The sequence below is a fragment of the Mytilus trossulus genome, chromosome 9 (genome assembly GCF_036588685.1).
Source record: "Mytilus trossulus isolate FHL-02 chromosome 9, PNRI_Mtr1.1.1.hap1, whole genome shotgun sequence".
Lineage (NCBI taxonomy): Eukaryota > Metazoa > Mollusca > Bivalvia > Mytilida > Mytilidae > Mytilus > Mytilus trossulus.
This window is the reverse complement of record NC_086381.1, coordinates 39,594,227-39,612,313: the sequence shown is the minus strand read 5'-3', so window position 1 is coordinate 39,612,313 and position 18,087 is coordinate 39,594,227. Positions and strand designations below refer to the sequence as shown.

Genomic DNA, 18,087 nt, shown 5'->3' with positions numbered 1-18,087 from the left:
AGAGTTACTTTGGGACGAAAACATAACATTGACATAAATATGCTTTTACGGAATATAGAAATAAATATTATCATTAAATCTTAATGTCGTCAATCCAGATAGTGACAAATGTGTTGTAGTTTGTGACATTCTACGTGTTAATGTCTATCTAATCACTATTTAAAAAATATTTCATAACAGTTTCTCTCGTTTCACTTTTATTTGCTGCAGAACAGGTAGCAACACAAGCGGAGCTATCGTCTGCATTCTTAAAAGACTTTAGGCCCAAAACTTGCAACTTTTTGTACTTATCAACTGAGTATATTTCTTTTTTATACAAACACATCGACTTTATACTTTTAATAAATAAAATAATCACATTGGCAATGCCCAGCTTAAACAAATACAATATTTGCACACTTTTCCCGGAGCGGATGAAAGCGTCTTTTGACGTTAATCGGTCAACCAAATTGAGTTGAAAGTGAAACCCAAGTAAAAGTGAAACCTATCTTGAAATAACTTTTATGTGGAGAAGCATGTCACAGGAATTCAATATTATGGTTGTGCATTATTTAAAGCTTGCACTTTTTAATTATTTTACGTAGGTTCGTTAAATTAAACTATTAATAAGATTCAAAATGATAAACATGTGCTTTCTTCAAACTGTCAACAACTTGATATCAATGGAGCTATTTAAACTCTTTTAATCAGTTGACGAGTGTGAAATTAATTTTATAGTGTTACAGCTAAATGATCAATCAAAAATTGTTCGTTTAACATAAACAGTTTAACATGAGTTGTTGAAATATATGTGGGTTCTGTGGCCTGTAGTTCACTGCGGCTGTAGGAAAGAAGTCAGAGTGAAACAATGGAAAAGACAGTAAAAATTTGGGATGAAGGACCTTCTGCTGACTACCAGATGGAATTGGTAAGAAAACAGTTTCAATAATTTGAGCTTTGTCATGAAAATATTCAAGAGAATCACCAAAGCAAATTACATTTTTTTTGGCGAGGGTAGGGGGGGGGTGTCTATATTTGTAAATCATAATTTAATTCATATTGCATTGTACAGTGTTATATTGTGGTCGGGGTCTTATGTTTAGACTTTAGTATTGTAAAAGTGATATACATTTGTAAATATTTCACTTTCTTGCTGTCCTTTTTTTTCAATAGTTCACCAATGTCTGAATCTCATAAATATCATGATATTAGCAATGAATATAAATTTAAACTTAAGTTATACTTTTACATTATATGTACAATGTATAACGTGACGGTACCCAAATTGCACCTATTTTGACATTTTTTTCACCTACGTTTTTTTATGATAAAGACAAAAATGTCCATTCTGTGTTTATTTTGTAGCCGTTACCCTTCTTTATTATATAGGTATACCAATTTGATTTTTAATCCATATGGAATCATAGAAAAATTCGTCTAAACTGACCTCCAAACCATCAATGATTCTGAAATAAGGAGTACTCAAATTGCATTCATGCTTAAATTTGCAGCGTCAAAAGTCTTCTAACAGAGCTTTTGTTTACTTTTTTCAAATATTTTGAACAATTGGATATTAGTCCATGTTTACTCTTCATTTTTTTTTTAAAATGGATACTTGTAACATATTGTATTTGATCATTTTAAAAAGATGATGTTTTGATGACGTTGCCATGCGACGTTTCAGGACATTTTCAGTAAACACTTCATCTATGGATAAATACTGTGAACGTTTTGTGTATATCTGAATATTTTTACATATATTTTGAAAGATCTGCATAGAGTATCAAATCATGAAAATACAAATTGTTTAGTTTCTAGGGAATCTTGTAAGATGTCCACCGCTATTTGTGCTAATAGTAGCAATTTGGGTACTCGGTGCAATTTGGGTACCGTTACGTTTATTGATATGTGATTTTTTTTGTAGTACATATTTGTGTTTTACAGATAGCCATGTTTGGATAAGGTTTCTCAGTATCTCAGAATTTATGCATGATGCAAGAAAAATCAAGGACTATTAATTTAAAAGTTTATTTGCCAGAGTCAGACACATTAATTAGCAAACTTTGTAATAGTTGTTGTCATCAATCTTTTAAAGATTCTTCACAAATCTTTTTGATCTAGGACATGAATGTCTTAACAGACAAGTGATATTTTGTTAGTACATTAGTTGTTATTTTTTTGTTTAAATATTAAAAAAATTGCACAAAGTGAGGATACATTAAATGAAGAAAGCTTTTAAAGGAATATAAGAGTGTTGTTTACAAGGTGTCCATGTTAGGAACATTCTCTTGTTTCTGCTCCTACTATCTTCCTCCAACAATTGTACTAAACATATGCTTTGAACCTGTTAAAACATTTAGCTTTGTAAACATGGTATTATTTAACTACATATATCATGTACACATAGATTATTTCAAATATTAAATGTTTTGAACATGCTCCTTTCATCATGTATGTTTTAGACTGGGATTGTCAGTTTTCCTATGGAAGGTTGGTTGGTTTCTCAGGGCACTCCCACTTCCTCCACCTATAGTCTTAATGTAGTGCTTAAAGTGGCGTTAAAACACCAAAAATCAAAATCAAATTGTAATAGGTGCAAATATACACTTACAAAAAATGTATACAAATATAATTAAGAAAGTAAAAAGGCAAATTGCCCAAAGTAGGAGAAAGTCCTTTAACCTACATGTACATTATTATATTGTAAGATTTACTTTAAGCCAAGTTAATAACTTTTTGACCTCAAGCAGTTTTAGCAGATAAATTATTCTTGATTCAAAATTCTCATTCAATAATCTTGAAACTGATACATGTGATATCAAAAACTATATTTAAAAGTTTAGATCAGAAAATTTTTCCTATTTTCCAATGAAAGGATATTGTGAAAGAAATCAATTAGATAAGTTTTAAATTCATATATTCTTCAGAAGACAGAATATGCAGTAAAATAATATTTTTAAAATCCCATTCATTGACACACGTAAATCACAATTTAGTCGGACATTTAAAATATTTTAATCCTAAATATTTCTCATTTTTAGAGGATTTAATTACACTACATATTTGTTTTGTTATAATTATTATTTAAGAAAATCTAATAGAAATATTAAGTATGGTCATTGACTTCTATTATAAAAAAATGCATGATCCAAGTATGGGATGATGAATTAAATGACAGATTTATATAAAAACCTACGTATTCATACATTTTGTACATGAATTATAAAACAAAACTAAATGCACATGTACCCATTCATTAAGTGATCTAAACCAAAATACAATAGACTTTTAATTTCAAGTAAATTTTATTTTTCTACTAAATACTGTACTGTAAAGTACATATAGAGTAACATGAGTAACATACTACAATTTAATAGCTCAGGGTTAAAAAAAAGTTGTGCGCAAAAGTCTTAATATTTGTTTAACAGATTTCATTTAACAGTCACCTCATTTTAAGAAGACAATGTAATTTAAATATATTGGGAAGGTACTCTATGAATACAATATTGAGCAGACATTTACATTGTTAAGCAAGCTGTAAAATGCAGCTCAGACTTTGTCCTCAGTTTTCTCATATATGAGAGTATATATATCTTACAAGTACATTGCACTTCATGCATACCATCATAAGCTGTGGAATTAATATTATTTTCAATTGGCCATTTGATTATTTTTTTATTTTTCTATTATTTTTTCTTTTCATTTTTAACAATAATTGAAAATTAACCATTTTTATACGCCCGTCAAAATTTTGACAAACTTTTGACGGGACGTATTATGGTATACAAATGTCCGGTGTCCGTCCTTCTGTCTGTCAGTCTGTCCGTCTGTCCGGCGTAAACATGTCGCACCGTAACTTGAGAACGACTTATCCAAATTTTATGAAACTTAATATAGTTGTTTCTTATGATGGTCAAATGATCTGTTTCCTTTATGGTGAAAATAAGATTAAAACTGATTGAGTTACGGCACTTTGTAACTAAAACAGGGGTGTGTTTTTTTCACATGTCGCACTGTATCTCAAAAATGATTCTTGATTATGGCTTAAAACTTTAAACACTTCTTAGTTATATTAATCTCAATATCTGTATACTTTTTGGTGATGATCTCAAAAACAATATATGGTTATTGCATATAACTTCCACACAAGACGTCGGGAGTATCATGCGCTCATGGCGCAGCTGTTTATTTAATTAAAAAATACAAACTGTCATGACTGTTGTTTAATGACTTTTTGCTACAGTATTAAAAAAAGAAAGAAAAGATTGTTTAGTTATTTTAAACAATGTAAATGATGTAAGAGGCTCCTGAGAAGGTAAACTCTATGTATTTTTTTTCTTTCAGAACCCATATGACAGTTTTATGAGAAAGCACTTGGAACACTATGGCTACTATACAGGTAATTCAAACACTCAATAACCTACTGGACTCTGTTCTATTGAAATATTTATCTCTGCTATATTTTATTGATAAGTTATACTTTAATTTATAACATGTTGTAAAATGTTTAATGTTAAATATGAAGGCTTGAAGATAGGTGTTATGGACTTTCTTACATGTAGGAACCTTCACAATGTTTAGAAAATGACAAAATTCAAATACTGTTATTTTCTTTGAAGTTTTTAAAGCCAGAATGATTTATAGAGATACAGTGACAAAGGACAAAAGAATAAGAATGCCTGCTAAACTGAAATAGAATACAATAGCAAAGATTGATTTCTTCTCATGAAATCTTCATATATGTACAAATAATTTTGACCTGTTGAAATAAAACACAAATAAAACACTTCAAATGATATGAAAACCATGATTCACCATGTTTTGTGCATGCATGGAATAAAAGTCCTCACACATATTGAGTATTAGGTATTGCCTTTATGTTAAAACATATAAAAAGAAATAAGGATACCATCATTCAGTCTGTGTATGTACTTCCCCTTATTTAAAAATTTTGCTGGACCAATTGAAGTGAAATCATAAATACATGTAGACCCTTATAGGCCAATGGGGAAAGGTACAACTTATAGTTATTTTAGAAGAAAAACAAATATTTGTATATAACATTTGTAATCACAAAATGAGACAAAACTAATAAAGATTGTACAAAGGTAAGTAGAAAAGACAAGATGGCTAATTACAGAGAATAATGGATCATGACTACATGTAGCAGCAGTGGTAGGAGAGTTACCAAGTGTTGGCCGTGCAGGATCATACTATGATATTTGAACTGAAAAAACAAGATACAGATTCTAGATAGGTTTTTTTATGAGACTTTTGAAGTTTTGTCAAGTTTTGAAATTTTTTGTATCTCTGTTTATTTGTCTTTATTTGTAATCATATTTTTAAGTTAACAAAATGTTACTGCACCAGATTGCCAAGACAATTATTTTTCCAAACATGAACTTTGAAAGCTGAAATGCATAAGTTTAGAAAAGAATATATATATATAGATGTAGTGATAGGTATTTTTAATTGTAACTTTTTATTTCTTTTTCATATCCTTTTCTTATTATTCAGTGAATATATATCATATTTTGTTTTGCCTGTGACTGTGACTGTGAAATTCTTATACTGGCAAACAGATTGTTTAGGAATACATGGCCTTTATAAGTCTTGTATGATTTTTGTTTTTTGTTCATTTAAATAAAAGTTTAGTGTTATATGTGGCTATGCCTTTACAAGTTGATGATGACCATGGACTTTTTTTGATAGAAAATGAAAGATCAGGTGTAAGGAATTTATGATAATGTTGATAATGTTATTTTAATAAGTTCTTATCCACTTTGTCCTTTATATTTTGGTTCCTATGAACTTTCTTGGAAATTGCATTTTCTGTTATTTAAAGATTATAAATAATAATCCTCTTCATATTAAATAGTATGATTATTGATGAAAGATATATATCTCACTAAAGACAATCATATAATTTCATTTCTGTGTGTGTTACATTTTAAGATTGTGTTTCTGTTGTGTTGTACATGTTGTAGTTCTCTTATATTTGATGTGGTTCCCTCAGTTTTAGTTTGTAACCCTGATTTTTTTTTTTTTCAATCTATTTATGAATTTCAAACAGCAGTATACTACTGTTGCCTTTATTTATATATAACCTTAAAAGTTTCTCTACATATCAGTACTTGAATTTTAATTTTTTTTTTTGAAAAAAGGTGCAGTTTGTATCAGACAATTTTATCTTCTAATTAACTATCTGAATTATTAATCAGAGGTTATTGATTAATTGCTGCTGGTTGCTGTTGTATGATATTTTATTTCATTCTGTCATCTTGTTAAACAGGACACTTTCTTTTTATATTTGATTTCCCAACACTATGATCTAAAATAATGCCAAGTTAAGCTGAAGCACCTGTTAAATTTTTGTGGAATTGTATTTCAAAAAACGATTATGGCACTTATTACATTTACTTTAGAGACCCAAAAAATATTTTTTCTGTAAATAATTAGATTAAAGTTTATGGCTATGACTTGCTAAAGGTTTTAACATTAAATTTACAATTGAAAAACTATACATGTTAGTTATATATGTATAAGCAATGCTAGTTTCTTGAGATGGCATAAAATTTGTCAATATTTTACAAATATTTCCCTGTTTATTATACCTACACATGTTAAAATAAACTTAGAGAATGTTGTAAAAGATTGATTTCTTAATTAATTTTAAGGGAGTAAGTACTTAACCAGCCTTAGCATATCTTTACAGCTTTCGTCTACATGTACCATATTCAATTATGATAGTTTTTGTTGAACATCTTTGTTGCAATTCATTAATGTTTTATTATTATATAGACAGAGTGTATGACATGTCATTAGTATCACTTGTTTTATTCAATGGTCATTGATATATGGATATTTTAATTTTTTAAACTTTGCTTTAAAGTATTTGAATGCCCGCTGAACAAAAATAAAAGTAATTTTCAAAGCAGTGGAGCATAGAAGTTTTGTTTTTCATTTAAAAAGAAACCAATGATTTATATGTATGACAACGCAATTGAGTTATAACTGCACTTTTAAAATATGTGTATGGCTTCATTGAATTTGATTTATTTTGAAGTCATGTTTTCCTCTTATTGCATGTTCATTGCATATTCCTTATTTACTCTTAGAAATATAGTTATTTTACCTACATGTAATGTTAGATTTCAACTAAGTACTATGAATTTTATAATTTGCTGAACTAGGTTTTAATCAATGTGATATATTTGTAATACATGTAATACAAACTAATACAAATAGCTTTTATAGAAGAAGTAAATTGTAATGTATTGTTTCAAATATTGATAACATTGAATTTTAAACACATATGTAAATATTTGTCTGTTTGATAATGGACATGTTTATTGTTAACCTTTTAGTAATCTTATTTAAATTATAACATGTAGGTATTTAAATCACACTTATCTCTCTTTGCCGGGCATGTAATTCTAAGGAAACCGATATGAAATGAAGAATTATTGATAAAATTTATTGAGGGATTCCAAATAAGTAGTCCTGAAGTCTTTGAAGTTTTTAATATGTCTGAACTTTTCTTTGGAATATTCCATTGTACTGTTTTAAGTTTTGACTTGGAAATATTTTGTTGATTTCTTGTTAATGTTACCATAACAACTAAACCAACAAATTCATCAAACCCTTTTTATTTGGCTTTACACTTCAAACCAGGAATTTTCCTTTCAACAAAGATATTTTAAGCTTTATAATAAGAAAGTAAATAGTCTTAGATTTTACTGCAATGCATCAATTAGTTGCATCCTATAATATAGAGAAATAGAATTTGACACTCATTGGGTTACATGTGTGTGCCTATAGAATGAGCATTTTCCTAGAACATCTATATGGTCCGAGACCACAATTGTCGTCCCTTGATTTTCGTTGTTCACGAATATAGTCCCTAGTGTTAACAGTGTGTTACTTGCCATTAATTTTTATACCTCTTCCAAATTTATTTCTCCATGTTTATAATGCCTCAAATTGTAAGTAGGGGGGTGAAATTACACTGTAAAAAAATTTGGGTCCAGAATTTTACAGGAAAGTAGTGATTTGGTCCAGCTGAAAAAGGTTAAAAATTAGCACTTCCGAAGCTGTCAAAAGATTTCAAGACACCCTAAACACAAAATTGTCCATATTTTGAGTTAAAGGCGATGAAGTTTTCTATAATTTTGATATAATTTGTCCCAAAAGTAGTACAACACACTGTAAAAATTTCATTGAGAAAGTGCAGGTGGGATTTTTTAAATTTTCATTTATGTTCTAAAAGAAATGCACTACGATGTAATTGTGTTCTCGGACCATATAGTACACCTCTTAAGGTGGCTGGGGTGTCTTAATTAAAATTCATAGAATTTTTAAATAATTTGTCAAAATGAAGTTTTTATCATGCTTTTTTAAAAAAATAAAAAAAAGTATGGGTCACTGGAATTTTTACAAGCTACATGTAGTGCAAAGCATAAAAATAATATGATTTGGGCAGATTTTGTATAGATTATGCATGGAAAACACAATTCTGTGTGATAAAAACTACACCTTACAATTTTATGATAAAATGTGAGAATATAGCTCTTACTTCATGCTTTCAGAGGAGAAAAAAAAAGAATCAGTGGCTACATATTAAAATAGGTAATTTGACTAAAATTACTTTATTCTGAATTATCTCCCCTACTAACAATTATTTCCTCTTATTTGTTGAATTTTTTTTTATCAAACACAAATATGGTATTATTTTTTTTTAGGAATTACAGCCATACATATGGTAAAAGACATGATTTACATTAAAACTACTCTCAAAATTTGCACATATCATTAATGACCAATTGTTATCTGCTACTTCAAAATCCATGATGGGGACACTAAAACCCATTCTTTTAGTGGTTTGATTAAAAGTTCAATTTTTATCGAGCCTTCGACTTGAGTAAAAAAAGTGAGACATAGTGATCCTACTTTCCATCGTTGTTGTCGTAGTTTGTTTTGGCGGCAGTCACAAATTTTCACTCTGTGGTCACTTATTGAAATTTTAATAACTTTCTTAAACTATCCTGGATTTCTACCATACTTGGATAGAAGCTTGTTCATGATCATAAGATAGTATACAGAAGTCAATTTTTGTAAAAAATAAAATTCCAATTTCCGTATTTTACTTATAAATGAACTTAGTTTTTCTGCCAGGAAACATAACATTCACTCTGTGGTTCAAGTTTTAAAAATTTTAATAACTTTCTTACACTATCCTCGGTGTGTGACAAACTTGCACAGAAGCTTATTTATGATCATTTTACTTTTACTTATATATGGACTTAGTTTTTCTGTCAGTGAACATTACATACAATCTGCAGTTAAAGTTTTCAAAACATTTTTTAGATTCATAAACTATCCTGGATTTTTACCAAACTTGGACAGAAACTTCTTACAATCAAAAGATTATATCAAGAGGAATATTTTAATTGATTTTTTTTCCTCATTTTTGTTGAGCCTGCAATTAACAGCAAAAGTAGGTGAGACACTGTGTTCCACCGAACCCTTACACATGGTAAATCCTCAACTTAAAAGGACATTAGCTCTGTTGCTGGTCCCCTTTTAAAAAATGACAAATCGTATAGTTCCAAAAAGATAATTTTTTTTGGATAGATATATTTGCTAAATAAAAAGCTGTGAAGATCATTTTGAAAGTCCCAGGGGTATATCTTCATAGGACAAAATCTTGTATTTATTTTGCTGAGCTCATCATTAAAACATGATTTATGTTGTTGAAAATCTAATGATTTGATGTAATATGCATTTTCTATTTTTTTTATATTAAAATTGTTCAGATTTGCATATTACCTGAATTTCTGTAAAATTAATTGACAAGTCATTGATTAACATCTTGGGATGTTTTTGAATACTTCCTGTAAATCACTAAAGAGATCATGTAATCTCCTGCATAAATATTGATTATGTTGACACTTTGTATGTAAAATACATCCTTGAAAAAGGAAAACAATACTTGGTACCATGACAAAGCTTACAATTATTACTGTTCTGAAAAAATCTGTTATTCAGTAGATGATTGTCATAGGGTCTAGGATATTTTGTGATCTTGATGGAAAATCAGGTAAAAAATTATTATTGTTAATGAGTTTATAATCTGTAACTTTATATATAGTCTGATTGTACAATTCAGGGTTAAATCAACTGACAGCTGCAGCTTAGTAATAGCAATATGATTTCTGAAATAATCAAGGTACCATCAACATTGTGTATTCTAGTAATTTTGAGCATATTTCAAAAATGATGTTAAGATAAATGAATTAGATACTGTAAATTCAGAAATTATTGCGTGCATTTATTATTGCGATTTTGTCATTTTAGACTTAAATGCGATTTTAATTTTTACGATTATGAGAAAACTCCTGTTAAATTCATATAAAATATTTCAAAATGCGAGTTTAAATTATTGCGTTTACAACTCAGTCACATTTTTCGCAATAATAAAAACCTCGCATTAATTTCTGAATTTACAGTATATAGAATCAGCATCAGCTAATTAAAACCAAGACTATGTCAATATTGCCTCTATAGGTTGTTTTTAAGTGTGTTTTAGTTTACTATTAAGACATGTGGTCATGTTAGGCAAAGTTTGAGGTTTTGTGTTTTGTGGAGTAATTAAACTGAAACCTGTTTCTTGGCTGTAACAATACAGACTTAAACTATCTGGACCATATATACTGCTTTTTTTCCTGTTTGTGTGTAGTTCTATGGTCTTGAAAGAGTGGGTTGTTGGTGAATTGTATGATCTAGCTGTAGTACTTTCCTATATTTTTGGTAATTCCTGTTTTATTAAATGCAGAAGAACAGCACTTCGTTACTATGTGTTTTTTTTTTATGAGAGTAGGAAAGTTTTCACTACAGTGAGTTTAGCTAGTAAGTTTCTAATTAATGAGATACAGTGAAAGGGGGTAGGAGGGATCCTGATCCCGAAATCATGGGCTTAAAAACACCAGATCCTGAAATCCTGGGCTAAAAAACACGAAATCCTGATGGGTTACAGGTGTGTATTCAGAAATTTGAAATAGGGTGGGGCCTGGTATGTTTGGAGAGATTGACTCTTAAAAAATGTATGCATTTATCATAAAGGAATCTCCAGAAGGGAGGGGCTTGGTACCATGCCCCCTAAATTTGTCTCATTAATGTATTCATTACTTTTGAGATTTAATGCAAACTTTTTGAGAACAAATGTCAGATGGAGAACTAGTAGAAGAAAGAATGTTATATGTCAAACACCAATAAGCGTTACACACTGCTAGCTGTAGTGATTTCACTTCAATTGTGATAGTATACTCACCTGTGTTTAATTAGAAAATTGTTAAGGATTTTGGACTTACTGATGATTTATTTATCAAATTGTTTACTTATTTTATCAGTGAAACATGTCAACATGGTCTAGAGTTTGAATTCAAATATTGATTTTGAGGAATATCTAACTGTTCTAACACCCTTTCTGGAATTATTGTACAGATTGAATTTCACTAATCTTATTTAGCATTTTCATTTCTTAAAAAAATTGTATTGAAACAAATGGAAAGAAGTGTTTTGTTATTTCTTATGATGTATAATATTTTGTTCCATGTTGAACATATTGTACAAAGGGAAATAACTCTAGCTGTCCTATGCATACAGCTCCTCCCTTCTGGAGATTCCTATATGATAAATGCATACATTTTTTACAAGTCAATCACTCCAAACATACCAGGCCCCACCCTATTTAAAAATTCTGAATACACACCTGTAACCCACCATTAATTGTTACAGAAAGACATCTTGATAATAAATTTTGAATGAAATTAAAAAGAGATAAATGAATTAGCAAAACACTGAAACTTTTTTTAAATTTTTGACACTGTTTCTTCCTGGTCATATATGCTCTATCCTTCATAACATGTGAAAACAGAAAATAGAATTTATAATTACTTAGTTTTGAGAAGTATAAACATACAACTCATCCAGTTTATCATAACGATGGAATAATGCTGTGATGCAATCTAAAGTATTGTACCAGTCAGTAGACACTTATTTATTACTCAGTGGCTTTTGTAAAAATCAGCAGAAAATAAAGAGTTTGAAAAAAAAATCCAGACAAAACTGTTTACAAACTCCTATCATTCTTTTGGATTAATTTTCAATTTTGGTTGCCCAATTTGAAATTATTTATATATACTTTTTTTTCTCAAAGTTGAAGGGAACCACTCAAGTACCCGAAGAAGATAATAATTGCCAACATAAATTTTATTATGCTTTAAACTCAGAAATTGTTGCATGCATCTGTTATACAATTTTTGAAAAATGAACAAAGATGCTGATTAATTATTGCTATTTCAGGAAAATCTTCACACATATCTATGTATAAGATATAAGATGGATTCAATACTTTGACCTATGCTGGTTTACTTTTTTTTTTAACACAATGTTTAAAACCACAAAAGGAAGCTTGAGATTGATTGTGAGGGCTATGGTCCCTAAGGTCCCTAAGGAATTAGGGGCCCAAAAGGGCCCCAAAAAAGCATTTATCTAGTGTCAGTACAAATAGGTGTGTATAAGTATTTCAATTGTTCTGAAATTGTTCCACAATGTTTAATACCATAAGTAGAAGTTTGTGATATATTTTGGTGGGTTATGGGGCAAACGGTCTAGGAATAAAGGACCAACAAGGGACCAAAAACAAGCATTTTTGTAGTTTCAAGACAATAAATTGGAGTTATCTTTCTTTGTCCAGAATAGTAGTTGAATCAACTTAAATCAATGCTATATACAATATACAATGCAATATTCACTTTACTACCAACTGATAAATTAAAGCAGTCTTTTCCATTCAGTGATTACAAGCACTTTGATTACCATTCTAGGGTTATGCCCCTTTACAAATGGAAAAATTCAAGAATTTTTCAGTTTCTGTTCTCTTAACTTAAGTTTGTCTCAACTAAATTTAATGAAATGTGTAATAATGCTTAATACCTCTCAACTAAGTTTAAGTTCATTTTTTGGCAGCTCCACTTTTGCAGTTCTTGAGTTATGTCCTGTAATAACGTTACATGCTAGTGGGGGCATCATCTGTGTCCCTTTGTACACATTCCCCGTTTATGTTTTTTATGCCCCACCTACAATAGTAGAGGGGCATTATGTTTTCTGGTCTGTGCATCTGTTAGTCCGTCTGTCTGTGCATCTGTCTGTCTGTCTGTCCGTTCGTCCGTCTGTCCTGCTTCAGGTTAAAGTTTTTGGTCAAGGTAGTTTTTAATGAAGTTGAAGTCCAATCGACTTCAAACTTAGTACACATGTTCCCTATATATGATCTTTCTGATTTTATTGCCAAATTAGAGTTTTATCCCAATTTCACGGTCCACTGAACATGGAAAATGACAGTGCGAGTGAGGCATTCTTGAACTGAGGACACATTCTTGTTAGAAGTTAATATTAATTTTAACCATGACTGTATGACATTTTCTATTTTAATATTTTGTGATGTATTTAAATGAGTTGTAATTGTTGCAAACTCCATTAGAAATTTGAATTGAGATAATTGTTTGAATTGGGGAAAGGGGGAGGTGAAAAAAAAGGGGGGGGGGTCAATTTTTCTCATTTCAGATTTCAGAAAGGATTAATATTCAATGGCAAAGTGAATTGCTCAAAAGCACAAAAAAAATGAATGTTGTGTCCATACTAGCCCCAACTTTTCAGTGTTGGACCTCTGCTGTTGTACATGTATAAAGCTGCGCCCTGTGGAGCATCTGGTTAGAAATTGTGGCTTGGATGGAGAGTTGTCTCATTGGTACTCATACCACATCTTCTTATATCTTTTAAAAGATTGTTGTTTGAAAAAATAATTTGACATTGCTTCTTAACATGACATAAGTTTGCATATATTGTTACTAGGCATATCTCTTTCATTTATTTGAAAAAAAATCATGTGATCTCCATATTACATTAATTCAATGGTTGTCTTTGATCTATGGCATTTTCATTTGCTTAAAGCTAGTCCTAATGGTAATACATTTAATCTCATACAAGCCTTGTTTAACTTTTAATACTGGAATGATTTGAGATAAGTCTAATTGGTATAGACCTCACTGACCCCATACAATATATGATAATCTTATTTAATGATATTTGATGTAATGATTCCCACATATAACTAAGGATATTTGTAAAATATTGCATGTACATTCATTCTGCAAGGATAGACCCTTCCATTTTATTTTTTTAATCAGATACTCCTTGAATTATAGGGTGATTTGTTTTGGAGGGGGGCTTAATTTTAACTATATGGGATCTGTGAGCCTCAGCCTCACTGAACACTGAAGTTTTTTTTTCATTAAGTGAATTTATAATAGTTTTAAAGGATTAGAACTAAGAAGTAAAAAAAGGCTTAACTTTAACTGTTTCATTTCAAAATATTGTACTGTTAATGGTCATTTGCAATTTTCGAAATTTGAAAATGATTTGTTTTTAAAAAAAACTTTTTTCTTTTTGTCTTACTATGAAACCACTGATGTGAAAAAATATAATTGAGATATTAAATGATGCTTGATTTGTTTTGTACAGTAGAACAATAAAAAGGAAACAATTTACAGGAAAGTGATATGGATGGATGGTTGGTTTCTTTTCTTTAATTTAAAAAAAACCCAACTTTTTTATTTAAATTTTGATTAAGATTGTTTTAATCAATAGATGTGAAGATTAGAATGTTACAACCATGTGCAAATAAAGGAAATGTCTACCTCCATTACAAATTATGCACCCACTTAAAACAATCTATTTTTCTATAAAAACTGTTATCGATACATTTTATTTTTGTACCTATAATCTTTTCTATTAAATGTTTCCAGGAGATTGGACAAATTGGATAATATTGGTTTTCATTTAAACAGCTCATTTCTGAAGTGTTAAACAGGTTTATAATACAGCTTATGATCAATTAAGCCTTGAGGGAGATCCAACGAAGATAACCTGTGTTGGGCTGTCTACATTTTTACAATACTAATATACTATTTTCAAATATATATTGCATTTATCTTGCAGTTTTAGTATTGGCATGTTCCCATTCAAATATGAATTAATTCAAAAACGTGATAAATTGCTCAGCGTGAAGTAATGTCCTTACAAATAAATGTTTTTTAAGGTCCAATGTCTCAATTTGTATGTGTCTAAATTGGTTCTATTGATAATTAACAAAACTATTATGATTTAATCAATGTAAGAGCCTTAGTTTTGAATTGATGTGAGGTTTGCTATTTAAAAAGACTTTGTCATATTTCTCTCAATGACATATTTTGTTGAACAGGATTAAATTTTGGACTGAATAAGTCTTTCATATGACAGTAGATTTTGGAGTTGTTACACTAGAAATGTTTTGTATGAGTTAAATATATTTAATAACTCTTAATTTGACAAGATGTGAATAATTTGCGTAAAAAAGTAGTAATTGTGGGAAATTGTTTATTTATTTTCATAGTATAGGAATATTGAATTATCAATATGTATAACTGAAACATACGACAGAAAAAGGGTGAAAATGAATTGAAATTTTCTTGACATTCATTAACATCCATTGATTATTTGGGATTGATTTTTATAATGAATGTGATTGCGTGCCATCGTTATGCCGTGATGTCAATACCAACACTTCAATAAGTGGCCGATCCGACTAATATTGAAGTTGTATACTTGACTGTACTTTTATTGTATGGATAGAACAAAAATACTGACATGTTTAGAAAATCAGATGGAACGAGAGATTGATTTTTTAAATCATCGTAACATTTTTATATTACAAGGATTAATTCATTTGTCAGTAACTGTGGAATTTATTAAATGTTATATTTGTAAACCGAATACCTTTTTTTGAAGTGGATCTCAATATTGCATGTAAGGATTTAGAAAGTTTACAAAACTTCAATTGATGTTGCATGTTTAATATGCTTCACAAAGGTTTAACATTTTTCTTTATGTACAGTTTATTTAGGAAGAGATATACATTAGATAGCCAATAATTCAATTCTGACATGAAAATTTTACATCACTGATGCAAGTACCGTGAATTGAGTGATTACTTTTTTCCATTTCTTTCAAAAAAGGATAATATTTGTGTTTTGGATGTAGCAGTATATTGAAATTTCTTGATGCATCCAATGGGCCGATCGCGAGTGCCAGAGACACCGTTAATCAGTGTTGAACATGAAAATCCTTGGGAGGTTAATCTATCCTTTAGATCTGTCAGTATCGCTCCCTGTAATGGTAAGGTTATATGTAATCAGATGTAAATTATTTTCTCTCCTATTTATGTTAGAATTTTAAATGGAGAGTTAAGAAATGACTTTGTTAGGATTACATTTAGGTATATATGTTCTTTTCAAGGTTACAGGACTTTAAAGCGGTTTTGAAATCAAATAAGTGGACTAGAAAATTTTCTGACAAAATATCACTGTTGTAGTTGAAGGTAAACAACAGATTTGGTTATGTTTTTTTTAGTAGAAATGAAAACATAACACACAAATCAATGTCCTCTAACATGGATCACCATATCACACTTAATATGTGTGAGAAAGTTCACTTAATTGATTTCTGTTTTGTTTGTGTTTCTTTCTTTGTCCAAAAAAATGGATTATCCTGATTAAGAGACTTATTAAAAATGGTTGTGAAAAAATCTCAAGGACTAGTAGTAACAAATATTAAAACTGATTTGTACCGGAGTTGTTTTGTAGTTATTGGTTATTATTTATCAGATCATTTGGTTTATAATTCAAAAATGAAATTCCATGAGAGGATAAAAAAGTAATTTTCAAGAAGCATAATTAGATATCTTCTATTTTTATTTTTATCGCAAACTTGCATGGTGTTTTGAATGAGGACATTGTCTATTATGAATTAAGAAATTTAAAAAAAGTGAACAGTTTTACACTTGAAGATATCTTTAATGGATACAATATAACATAAATTTGGTTAAACAAGTTTATTTGTATAGTCTTTGGCTTAGAAAAAGGGGGGCTAACAAATACTAATAGCACTATATGTCCGTCTATAGTACTCTTTTATATCTCATTAAAACTCAGCATATTAACTTAATAAATGCTCACAATTATTTTTTACTTCACAGTATGTGTTTATTCTGCTTGACATGTTAAAATATCTTCTGATTAAACATTTAACTTTTTTTATGAATTTTATGACCACTAGCCTGTCAAGAATGAGGTATGGCAGTGGGATTCACCACCTTTTTAAATTGACAAGCATTGCCAGTTTTCCTGTATGAGACAGGTGGTCTTCTTGTGATATATAAGGCTCCTTCTGCCAAAATAAACTAGTTGCCTTGATATTTCCAAGAGTAAAATGGAAGGTGGTGTTAAAACACAATAATCAATCAATCAATCACACTGACCTGTTTCTTATAAGTTTTAAGCACATAACTCTTTCAGCGGAATATCAGTTTGATTTAGTTATCAGTTGAAGAGATATCTGTTTATTGATAGTAATTTTGTAAAGATGTGAAAATGGTAAGAGACCCAATCGGTAAAATAGTGATTTCCTATCAGAAGTCTCTTGAATGTTGATCATTCTGATTAAAATTACCTGTATTTTTTTGTATCTCTTTATGAATTAACCTTGAATTAGTTCCGGAAATTAGTTGAAAAGAAACTTAGCAATGAAAGTTTTGTTGTTATAAACAGTCTTTGAAGAAATATAATAGAATTATTGATTCACCTGTTAGGGGTCTTAAAGTTTTATGATTTTTGCACATGCATGCGTTATCTGACAGATTGTACATTTTACTGTCAATAAGAATGGATATGAATGGTCTTAAGATTTTATGATATCTTGACATGTATTTCTGAATTAATAAAGTTTGTAAGATAATCAGACAAGATTATTGGAAAAGTTATATTGTTGTGGGACATGCTTTTCATAAGTTGTAATTTGTGGAATGTAGATTCACATCAAAAAGACCAACAGGGTTTACAGTTTTGTGTGTGATATAAAGAGCATATTTTATTTAAATGAAATAAAAAAAAAAAAATGGTCCAGATCATATTATTTAAATTTTGTTTATTGTTATATCACAAGTTGGTTTTCCAT

At 29.5% G+C, this 18,087-nt stretch overlaps 1 protein-coding gene across 1 annotated transcript in view; it reads left to right on the top strand.

Moving 5' to 3' along the window:
- Positions 1–239: 239 nt before the first annotated feature.
- The window catches only part of LOC134682898 (uncharacterized), a 105,404-nt gene continuing 87,556 nt past the window's right edge, over positions 240–18,087 (top strand). Inside the window, exons 1-2 of the mRNA XM_063541805.1 lie at positions 240–907; positions 4,324–4,378. Of these exons, the coding sequence (XP_063397875.1) occupies positions 848–907; positions 4,324–4,378 (115 nt within the window). The 5' untranslated portion in view covers positions 240–847. The remainder of the gene's footprint in view (positions 908–4,323; positions 4,379–18,087) is intronic.